At 47.7% G+C, this 11399-nt stretch overlaps 2 protein-coding genes across 2 annotated transcripts; both read left to right on the top strand.

Moving 5' to 3' along the window:
* Nucleotides 1-563: 563 nt before the first annotated feature.
* FOMMEDRAFT_108679 (cytochrome P450) lies at nt 564-3432 on the top strand (the record flags this gene model as incomplete). The annotated part of the gene is made up of 15 exons (XM_007267092.1): nt 564-608; nt 670-738; nt 805-1015; nt 1099-1243; nt 1312-1409; nt 1477-1568; nt 1622-1665; nt 1728-1825; nt 1897-2069; nt 2139-2389; nt 2446-2512; nt 2575-3039; nt 3101-3133; nt 3190-3218; nt 3278-3432. Exons 4-15 carry the CDS (start codon nt 1105-1107, stop codon nt 3430-3432), a joined length of 1644 nt encoding a protein of 547 aa, XP_007267154.1. The 5' UTR covers nt 564-608; nt 670-738; nt 805-1015; nt 1099-1104.
* Nucleotides 3433-4880: 1448 nt separating this feature from the next.
* FOMMEDRAFT_168382 (uncharacterized protein) lies at nt 4881-10972 on the top strand. Its single transcript, XM_007267091.1, has 5 exons — nt 4881-6554; nt 6610-6675; nt 6736-6795; nt 6852-10615; nt 10678-10972. The coding sequence occupies exons 1-4, from the start codon at nt 4961-4963 to the stop codon at nt 10607-10609; spliced, it is 5478 nt and encodes a 1825-aa protein (XP_007267153.1). The 5' UTR covers nt 4881-4960; the 3' UTR covers nt 10610-10615; nt 10678-10972.
* Nucleotides 10973-11399: the final 427 nt, after the last annotated feature.

The raw sequence follows: 11399 nt of genomic DNA, 5'->3' as shown, positions 1-11399 counted from the left end.
GCACAACCATACTCACACAGTTGATGTATTACAGAATGGCATAAAAGACTGCATGTTTTCGCTTTGGGGCTGTAGCAAACCTGGGTATGTCAAATACTTCTCTTTGTTCTGATTACAATGCTCATGTTTCATTAATCACGGAAATCTGACATGCACGAAATATTTAGAAATGTCGTAATGGAGCAAGGTGAATGATACGGTGATGTGGCTGAGCGCTGTTCTATTTTGTGTGTATTGAAAGCCACTGATATGGGGTTCAGAAAATGCAAACACTATAAATCCGAGTGTAAATTCGGGATATAGCATTTCCGCCAGGATAGACACGATCGACACGCCCTTTTACCGTTCACTAATCGTAACGTGTTTTTATTCTTTCTGTGCAGCAGGAGCCATTGTAGTGTTGCTTTAAAAGATCTGAGACATCACTTTAAATGTGATGCCAGAGGCTGGCAGCTTTCTGTAAACAGAATGACATGGGCGGTCAAGTGAGGTGGAGCCAAGCCGAATTTGGAAGCCTTGTACTCCGTGTTGGGAACTCAACATCCGTAGAAGGTGCGACGAATGAATTGTCCGATCAGTACAGCGGGTACTCTTGCTATCGGTAGAATGTAAGCAACGTTTTTTTTTCTGTACATAACAGCACGAAAATTTCACCTGTTCCGTAATTAGAATCGATCGATCAACCCGGTCCACGTTCTTGGACTAGATTGACACCACTCGGAGTGCACATCCGAGAAGGTATTCCTGCTATCCTTTCTTCTTCAAAGCTAAGTTCTCGCAGTATTAATTCCTGAACTTGGCCAGTGCTGCAACTTCTTGAAAATATCTCTTAGACTGCTCCTCTGTCTCTTTTCTCACCCAAAGCTGATAATGCTAGTCTCAGTGCAAGTGTTGGGCATGCAGGAGGGCTCTATTAATGATTCTGTTCTTATGCACAAGTATCCACATAATCAAAAACGATTTGTCCTGGACGCTCAAGTCATGACTTGACTTCTTTGACTGCTATCCGTTGATAGTACGGCACTTTCTCATTTGATATTTTTGGTTTCGCTGTATTTAAAGCTCTTCCCCCCCGCCACTTTGGATTGGCCTGTATAGCTTGTCATGACTTTCGCTCTCTCCTTACCGCAGGCAGTAGCTGCTTCTCTCGTCCTCTGGGTGTTATGGCGTTTACTTCGTCCCCTTGTTGTGAAATCGCCTCTATCACTCATTCCTGGACCACCAAGCTCGTCTTGGTGGAAGGGTGAGCGCTTATTTACCTTAACGAAGACTGTATTAATAATGGCTATCTATGTATTGTGTCATTTACAGGCAACTTTCACAGGGTATACGATCGCGAGGGATGGGAATATCACGACATGCTACTGAAGGATTACGGAGGAGTCGCTCGACTTAACATGCTGCTCGGAGTGCGCATTTTCTCCATTCTATTCACTGCTCACCTGACGGTTTAACTGATAACTTGTGGTCGAACAGGACGAGCAACTTTACGTTGCCGACCCCCTTGCTCTCCACTATATTTTAGTGAAAGAACAAGCTACATATTCGGAACCTGACATGTTCATTTCGTTCGTCCTGACCTTACACTCGTCCCGAAACTCTAACTGAAGTATTGTTTCAGATCCATAAATAACACTTTTGGGCCTAATCTTATATCAGTCCAAGGTAACTGGTCCATTACGTTTGCCCCAATCCGCAACAGCTGACTTTCATTGTGGTCATGTCAGGGGAGCAACATAAGAAGCAGAGAAAGATGCTCAACCCCGCTTTCTCTACCAAATATTTACGCGAACTCGTTCCGTTATTCCATCGTATCGCTTACCAGGTAATTAAATAATCCGTTCACTAATGTGATATTATTGCAATCTCATTCACAATTTACAATATCAAATCCAGTTTCGTGACGTCCTTGCAAAGCAAGTCCATAATGGCGAGAAGGAAGTTAATATAGTAGAGTCGGTTTCGCGTGCTTCACTCGAGTGCATCGGACAAGGTGGGGTAGGACACTCGTTTAATGCCCTCAACGAGACGTCGACGAGCGAATACAAGGAGGCGATCAAAACATTTGGGTAAGTATTTATTACTATCTCTCGGATTCATCAATACTCATACGTATACTCTACGGTCTTGTTTCTTAGCCCGATACATTATCAGCTCTTCCTGCCTCGTATGATTCTCCCTTGGCTAGAGAACATTGGATCGCCTCAATTCCGTAGAAAAGTCGTCGAACTCATACCGTCTAAACTCGTGCAAACAATGGTAAACATTGTAGATGTCATGGATAATACTTCTCAAGAAATCTTCCAGCAAAAGAGGCTTGGTTTCGAGCAAGGTGACAAGGCTATCATGGAACAAGTGGGCGAGGGAAAGGACATGATGAGTGTCCTAAGTAGGTCTATTCTGATATCTGTCGTACACTTGTTAATCACCTTTTTTTTATTTCAGTGAGGGCGAATATGGCTGCTGAAGAGGCTGATCGTCTTCCCGAGGCCGAGATCATTTGTCAAATGAAGTGCGACACCTTCCTCTTCATATTAACAAGATGACTTAGCATGTACACTTTTTTAAATTTAGCGTGTTTCTCTTTGCCGGGCACGACACGACAACACTAGCTATCAGCCGCATCCTAGATAAGCTCGCATCACACCAAGACGTACAAGATAAACTTCGTGAAGAAGTCACAACCGCACGAAAAGAACATGGAGACCTCGACTACGAAACGCTCATGTCCCTTCCATACCTTGACGCCATCGTTCGCGAGACACTCCGTCTCTACCCTCCCGTTCCGCAACTGATGCGCGTAGCACGCAAGGAGACAGTATTACCATTCCTCTGGCCCGTCCAGTCTGTGGATGGTAAATCCGAGATCAAAGAAATCGTCATTCCGAAGAACACAGGGTTCATGTTGTCGATTATTGGTATTAATCGGAGTAAGAGGATTTGGGGAGAGGACGCGGAGGAGTGGAAGCCTGAGCGATGGTTGAGGCCTTTGCCGAAAAGTGTTTCGGACGCGCATATACCGGGTGTGTTCGCTTCGACGTAAGTTGCATATAGGCATTCTATTTATATTCAGATTCATCTAATCATGTCCTTATCAAAGGCTTACGTTCTCTGGTGGAGCGCGATCTTGCATGTGAGTCAATTTGCAATACGTGGTCTTGCTAGTTTAACCGCTCATTTGTTTTACAGAGGATACAAATTCGCAGAGATGGAAATCAGTAAGCACATCCTATTCCGGTCCCCTATTCGTTCCACTAAATTCATAATGTTATATCAGAGCTCATACTCTCAGTCCTGCTCGAGTCACTCAAATTCACCCCGGGATCGAAGGAGGTCTTCTGGGCAATGAGCTTCTTAACGTCCCCTGTACCTAAAGGGTCGAAGGACCTCGAACCAGACCTTCCGATGAAGGTTTCATTGGTTGAGCACTAGATGATTAGATGACTAGATGATTTGGATTTATAATTGGAATAGAACGATTGGTAGTTAGGCAGCGTTGTGATAGTTATCATGTAAATATGTAATGTAGAATTATATCTGGTAAAATGCTTATTCTTGTTTGTCCTTCGTCGACTGTACCAGCCTTTACTGCAGTGTGATGTTTCAGACACAATTACAGTATACCTGGAGTCTTTGCGTCGACGTAAGTTGCATAAAGGCATTTCTATTTATATTCAGGTTCATCTAATCACGACTTTATCAAAGTCTGACGTTCTTGTCTTGCACGTGAGTCTACACAAATTACACAACTCCATCCCGTCATATTAATTTCCTTATTATTCTATAGAGGATACAAATTCGCAGAGATGGAAATCAGTAAGGACATACCACTCTGCTCTTCTATTTACTTTGCTAAATTTCCAATGTTGTGTCAGAGCTTATACTCTCTGTCCTTCTCGAATCACTCAAATTCACACTGGGTTCAAAGGAAATCATCTGAGCAATGAGTTTCTTGTAGTTAAAGGGTCAAAGGGTCTTGAAACAGACCTTCCAATGAAGATTTTGTTAGTAGATCATTAGACAAATACTTAGATGATTTATTGTAGGCTTTGATTCAAGATAGAACAGTTGATAGGTATAAATGGCTTATGTAGTGTTGTGATAGTTATTGAGTACATAATATATGTAAGATTTATGTCTGATCAAGCAGTTTCTCTTTGTTTATCTGCAGAGTGTTCATGTGTGTAGTATTCTATGATTAAATATACTGGCACTATCCAGGATAGGATTGATTCATGCATGCAGGCACACAATGAAAATAACAAGCTTCAATTTCTCATGCGTGTAATTAATCAACTCATAATTTTACCGATTCTCAACAATGGGGACAGGTGATACTAATCATGTGTAGCTGCATATACGCTTCTGGTCACTTGAGAGGATAACCCTCTTCATCATCGAGGCCTATGCTCTGCGAAGTTCATATCGACGGAGTTCTCAAGCACTCACTGAGGTCATACACGCATGTTTATTAGAACAAGAGCGGCATCATAGCACGCTAAGCCATATGAGGATGACTGTCCTATATTGGGCGAAAATGAGATGCTTCGAACTGTTGCTGCCTGCGGTTGTCGTGCCCGTACACACGTTTTCTGAAAGGAGTTCCGGATTGAGTCGATGGTTGCACTTGGAGTGAGAGACCAAGCATTGAGAAATAAAAAATGAATTGTCAAGATACCAGCCAGAGAACTGCGTAAACAATTACCAGGCAGTCTTGAGAGTCGCCGTATCGGAAGAAGACGAGCGACGTGGGAAGGGAAGTGTGACGAGTCAATTCAGAAAACGGGTGTGACGATGTGACAGCTACGCAAATCCTCTGTAAATTGAGTATTTTCTAATTCGGAAAAGGAAAGTTACCGCAGCCCTCCTACTCATCCTCTCTTTCATCTCTTTCTTCTCTTGCGTCTCTACTCTTTCTCATTCATGCATTCATAGCTTTGAACAGCAATAACAAGCAAATATGGACCCGGCAGAACAGAGGGCAAATGCAGTTGCCATGCTTCGACGCGCCGCGTCACTTCCCCGCATGAAGGACGGCCGGAGACCTCCCATGCACGGCGAGGCCGGTGGTGTCAGCGAAGGCGAGCGAAGTCATAGCAGGGAAAAGACAGATATCGGCTCAAGGGACGAACAGAAACCAGTCGAGCTAGCTACCTCAGTCGCGCCAGCAACGTCCTTAGAACCAGAGTCTGCCCGCGATCCAGAGCCCGTCGCGGCCACAGCAGACGAGAAAGATGGAGACGATGCGACCGATGCCGCGCAGGAGATATCAGAACCAGAGAGACCGACGTCGACGACGCCTGATAAACCTTCCAAACGACGTTCCCGCTCCCGGTCGCGTTCGCGCGGCTCAAGGGACATGCGTGCCAAAATGCGTCAACTCGAGATCGCATCCCAAGCAGAGGCGTCAACATCATCAGTAGCAGGTGCCATCCCGGGCATGGAGGACATACCACCGATTAGCTCGCCTTCGCCCCAGCTGACCTCTCCGCAGGCGTATCTCATGCAACTCCAAATGGCTGCAGCCGCCGCTCAAGCACCCCAACTCCTCTCTCCGCTCTCTCCATTCGGCTATGCCGCCGCCTTACCAGCGGGAGGCGCTGGCATGGCGGGGATGCCAAGCCTTCAGGCACTACAGACACGGCATTTACAAGGGTTGTTCCGATCAAACAGTGCCGCGGCGCGCTTAAACGCATTGAAGAAGCTCACTGGTGAAGTTGATACAGAATCTGGTCCTGCATCGGCTTCACCCGCTCCCGGTCCAAGCCCTAGTCCTAGCCCAGGGCCTGTCAAACGAGGGCTCACGCGGAATAACACTGTTGCAGGTGAAGAACGTGTTGCTGCGCGCCAGCAATTACTCCGCAGACTGAATGAAGGGATACGAGAACGCGGAGACATCGACTTAACATCGACTTCGGGCACCGAAGATGCCTCATCTGGTACGCAAACCCCGAAGAGTAGGAGAAGACGCTCTCGCAGGAAGAGTGGATCTGCTGTTGTCGATGACCGGGATGGAACGAACGCAGCCAGTGTACTCGCACTAAAAGAAGTGTGGCCTCCACTCATTCCACCTCCTGCCTCCCGTACACCAAGTGTGCCACCTGAACGACAACAGGTTACGCCAAGTCCTGGCCCGCCGTCTGCACCACGAAGTCAGACGTCTACACCATTATTCCAGATACGCCAATACGATTCGCCCATGGCAGACCGCGGACCAGTCGTAGAAGAGGAAGACGACGATCCTCTTCCTACACCTCCACGGGTCTCTCGTCAACCAATCCCGGGCGCTTCAGCAACCACGACTGCTTCTGTATCTTCGTCGTCTGGTGACGCGGGCAGTGCACCAGGTGATAGGGTCCCAGTGGTATTAAGTGACCCCTCCCAGCGAAGTCCGTTTCGCCAGGACGTCTTCCCGAAAAGCCCCTTTGAACGACCACGGGAAGAGCCCGATGAAGAACAGGAACGTGTGTTATATGGCGGGGATACTACCCGTGCACGAAACAAGGCAGCGGACGACTTATTGGAACGTGAGATTAGTTGGGTTGCAGAACCAGGTATGCATTTCTCTTAGTACGTATATAATTTGATCTTCTCTGATGCTCGCTTTAGTACCGACTGTCGCGGATAACGCATTTGAGGGGAGCGAAAGGGAGATCAGCTGGAATGCGGAAGCAGGTGCGTTCACATCAAAGGATAAATGACGATCATATTTCTGATTTACTGATTTATTGCCAGTTCCTGAAGTAGCTCATTTCAACAGAAAGGTTGACCGCGACGTTAGCTGGGTCGAGCAAGGTGCGCTGGTCGTTACAGAAGTTGAGATATAACACTGAGATATTATTCGCCCACAGGCACTCTGGATAGCAGAATGCCGGTTTATGATGAAGACGAGGATGATGAGAACGATGACGAGGTGAAGGCATCTCCGGCCGTCGCTGCTCAGTCGACTTCCCGTCAGCAATCTGCTCGACCTTCACCACGAACAGCTGGTGAATCTCAGGAACTTCTTATAGACCTGGAGACGACACCAGACCATACACCCTCAGATCTTTCGACCAAGTCCAAGCATTCCACTGCATCCACTGCGACGAGGGCCGACAACACGCGTGAAAGCAACGTCTCTGACATGTCTGTCATCTCTGCACATCGTTTAGATACCTCATCCCCGCTCGATCGCACGCACTCACAAGCAGACTCGATCGTTGCAGGCTGGCACGATTTTCCAAATGTGTCAACAGACACAAGTGCTCCTCCATTGACGTCAAAGCGCTCTGCAGATAGTACAGGAGGAGGGACGAGCACGTGGAGTAAAATGAAGCAAACATTCGCGCGGAGTGGTTCTAGTCTCGGCCGGCGTTCACGTACAAATAGTATCGCACGCGAGAAGCGCGGAGATACAGAGTCCAGCCGTGAAAGTGGTGCTAGCCTTATCAGTGGGAAACGCGAATCAAAGGGTGATGGTCAGTGGCAACAACAGCAGCAAGGAGGACAAACGCAGGCGCATGGAGGACAAGGACAACGGGCTCCGTCACCTGGAGCACCTGGTATGATGCTCGCGCCGCTCCCCCCACCTCGTACAGGTGTCTCACCGATTCCGCCGCCCTCGGATTCAGATGCAACGAAGTACCGTAATCCGAAGCTTTTCCCCTTCCCTGGTGTCGTAAAACTTCAAGAAGAGGCATTGCGAAGTAAGGCTGCAGGCGCCAACGTGGGACTATCTGCGTCCTCGCCTGATATTTCTATGCAGACAGGTGTGGGTGCAGATGGTAGCCTTCTTATGCGTAGTGCGAACTCGAGTGTATCGAGTCAGCATATGGAGGTCGCTGTGCGCGATAGGAAGTTATCTCATCAGGCGTCGGATAGCCAATTGCTAAGTAGATATCAGCTTATGCCTGGGCCTGGTACGATTTCAGGCGCGCCATCTTCGGGTGGCGCTCAGATCGATTACTTCGCTATCCCACAGCCACCTCCGTCTTCGAACGTTTCAAGTACTCTGCCCTTTACGAGAGAAGGCGTGAAGAAATGGCTCAATGCGCGTCTTTTCCCAAGTAATTCCCAGCAGGGCGGGCATGCCCCGACGCCATCGCCAGGCATCAAACCGCGTGCGGAGACGGTGAAGAAGCCGTCACTTTCTGACTTGTTGGGCCGAAGTGGGAATATCAGTGACTTGGAAGATATCGATAAAACTCGTGCTGCGACAAGTGCGAGTACGAGCACCGTGGTAGCACAGTCGTCTTCTGCGAATACGTCGCGAGAAGGAGAGATACAGGAGTCATCGCCTGATGACCCAATGCAGGCGTATCAATTTGCGAATGCTTTCCCACATGCACCTGAACCAGATACAGATGCTGTTGTCGACGCTTACGACCCACACGAGCCGCACGAATCGCGTCATTTATCCGCCCCTTTATCGTCTTCACATGACCCATCGTCTGCAACGCCCGATCCCGCCTCTTCAGAGGAATCTCCTTCGCATTCTTCACAGCGTTCTGCGTCGTCACTGGATTCTCTGTTCATGCCGGAGGAAACACCCCCGGAAGCGACGCCGCAAGCTGTGGATATCCTACAACGGCTCGACCAAGTCTTACATGCGGATTATCATAATCGACTCTGGTCATCTGCACTCAACTCTCCTCCACGGAGGTTACTCCTATCTTCACCAATGCTACAGGTCGCAAACTGCAATACAGTCAAAGATCGGTTCTTATTCCTCTTCACTGATTTACTCGTCATTGCGAAGCCTATGCTTCCTGACCGAGATTCGCTCGTCGATCCACAGAAGGTATACCCTCCTGATAGGAAGTTCTTCATCAAGAACGTCGTGCATCTGAAGGATATCAAACTTAACGTTGATCGGGAGGAGGACACACGTCGACCGACGAGTGCGCTTATTTCACAACGACCCGAGTTCATTCGGAAATTTGTACAGGAGTTTGCGGAGGATCCCGATCCAGCTGTGTCGAAGTTAGTTGACTTACGCGACCCAAAGGGGCATATTACGTTGGGACGGCTCTTGGTCCAGCTTCCGGAAATCGACCGTGCGAAGTTGGGAGAGTACCTTTCTAGACGTACGTCTAAAGTCGTCTTGAAAGCTTATCTCGATGCGTTCGGGTTCACTGGGATCAACATCGAAGCGGCGTTACGCATTTTCCTACTTTCGATACATATTCCTTCTGGTTCGGGCCACGCGAACACACTTGAGACGTTACTCGATATGTTCGCTGGACGGTGGTATGAGGCAAACGCAGGGATTGTTGCGTTTGATAGAGACTTAGCTCTACGACTTGTACGAGCGATCGTCCGACTGAACGAGGCTCTCCACGCTGCTATATCGCATGACTTGAGCTCTCTGCATTACAGTCGACCGCACGTCACCGCACGCGATTTCACCGAGGCTTTCAGAAGGCATGATCCAAGACTACTTGTCCCTGATAGTACACTGGAGAAGATCTATACTTCTGTACGCCACGAGAAACTATGTCAAGCTCGAAACCCGACGAACGGTCGTGCGCCCTTACCAATCTCCTTAAAACGTCCTGTCCCATCACGTGTAACCTACCGTCGACAATCCGAACCTATCGTCGTTCGTATCCCACAAATTGATCCTCTTCTAACAATTCAGCTCTTCGGACAAGACCTAACGTTCGACCCACCCGTCTTAACGTTCGCGAAATCAACAGAGTCCTCCTTCCGCGTAACGGGCTCTGCATTTGGTTCCAAAACGATGGTAATGTCATGTGCAGGCCCCAACGCACCGAATTACAGCGGGATGCCACTCAGCACGAACATAGCAGTCGAACGTGCCTTCATGCGTAACACTTTCCAATTAGCGTTCATCGACGTCCAGGGGAAGAAACGGAAATATATGTTTAGCGTGGACGATCCTGTTATCCGACATGAATGGACTGGGTCTTTGAAAAGGCAGATTGAGGCTGCGAGGATTGGTTCGGCGCCTGGGTTGGAGACACCTCCTCCTGGGACCGGGAGCGCACAGATGCAGGTGTATCGGGCTGCGGAGTTGTTGTCGTTTAGTGTCTTGCAGGATACGTTACTCGCTCAAGCTCAAGACGCGAATAATACTGGTGGTGGTGGTGCTGTGGGTTCGGTGAATGGAACTGTGAGGAGGACGCCGAAGCAGGGATGGGTATCTCCTTTTGCAGGCGCAGATACGGCGCGAGAACAAGAGAATATGCATATGCGTTCACGTTCACGAAGTCAGATCTATAGACACGGAGCAGGTCGACACGAATACGAACCACCACTTAATGGGAATACACCTGGTAGTACCCTCCCCGAGGATCGACCACCAAGCGACCTCGACCTCCTTGGCGACAGCCCAGTTCCCGGACCAACTGTCAGTGCTCCTGAAGCGAACGCACGTCTGTGGACAGGAGCAGAGTTAGAACTCGTGTGTCAGCAGAACAGCGCGATCGCACTTGTGTTGAGCTTTTTGCAGGCGGCGTTGCCGTTTGATGTTGAAGAGGATGCTGCCGCGAATAATTTGAATAATGGTGGGGTTAATAATGGGATGAATGGACCTGTTGGGAATGTGTTTGCGCCTCAATCTGTTCAGCGGAACTTGTCTCAGTCGTCTGCGTATCAGATTTGATTATTCGTGAGTTCTTCTCTGTCGTTAATTCTAGAACACATTTGACTAAAAATATGTAATTTTTTAAGTCTCGCTCATATCTAACTCCCTCATGCTCCCTCCCCGTCGCTATTCTTCATATGTTCCTTGACTCCATCTGGATCTATATAATCCTATTTCGCTCTCCTGTCCTCAATATCCATAACGTACATACATGCATACATTACTCTGTTGTTCACGTATTTACATGTGTTGCTTGTAGTAGTCTCTTTCTCTTTCTTAGTTTTTACCTGCTCTACTGTCGTCATTGTCGTTGCACGTAGTCTCCATGCTCATGCTGTCTTATAGTCAACCTCAGTTCAGTTTGCGTATATCTTCTGTCCTCCTGCATACGTTAATATTATTCAGATTTCTGTTGCTTTGGATATATTGCTTTTTGTTAATGGGCCCAGAAACGTTCTCTGACTTCTTGAATGATTAGTGATAACAAGGTGAGGAAATAATTGAGGAACAGAATAGAGGACAAATCTTTCAAAGTTTCAACTGTTCTTTGTTTACTATATAAGCTTCGTTTGTTATTAGAGGTCAGTCTGCAACGTTTTGAAGTGTGTATATATTCAATATTGTTACACAATAGTATTCTACAAATCCACAAGCTGACTTTATACAATACAGGAAACAGTTCGAGTACTACAGGAGCTAATATAAACTAGTAAGTACAGACGTTTTGAGGGAAAAGGAAAAGGAAAAGGAAAAAGAGAAAGAGAAAGAGAAAGAGAAAGAGAAAGAGAAAGAGAAAGAGAAAGAGAAA

The sequence above is a fragment of the Fomitiporia mediterranea genome (assembly GCF_000271605.1).
Source record: "Fomitiporia mediterranea MF3/22 unplaced genomic scaffold FOMMEscaffold_6, whole genome shotgun sequence".
Classification (NCBI taxonomy): domain Eukaryota; kingdom Fungi; phylum Basidiomycota; class Agaricomycetes; order Hymenochaetales; family Hymenochaetaceae; genus Fomitiporia; species Fomitiporia mediterranea.
The sequence above is the reverse complement of the archived record's forward strand: the minus strand, read 5'-3'. Positions and strand labels throughout refer to the sequence as shown.

Bases quoted from the DNA above. Each gene is read 5' to 3' on its own strand.
- FOMMEDRAFT_168382 (XM_007267091.1), top strand. From the start codon at position 4,961: ATGGACCCGGCAGAACAGAGGGCAAATGCAGTTGCCATGCTTCGACGC. The intron at 6,676-6,735 runs GTGCGTTCACAT...ATTTATTGCCAG, and splicing joins CAGCTGGAATGCGGAAGCAG to TTCCTGAAGTAGCTCATTTC. The intron at 6,796-6,851 runs GTGCGCTGGTCG...ATTCGCCCACAG, and splicing joins CGTTAGCTGGGTCGAGCAAG to GCACTCTGGATAGCAGAATG.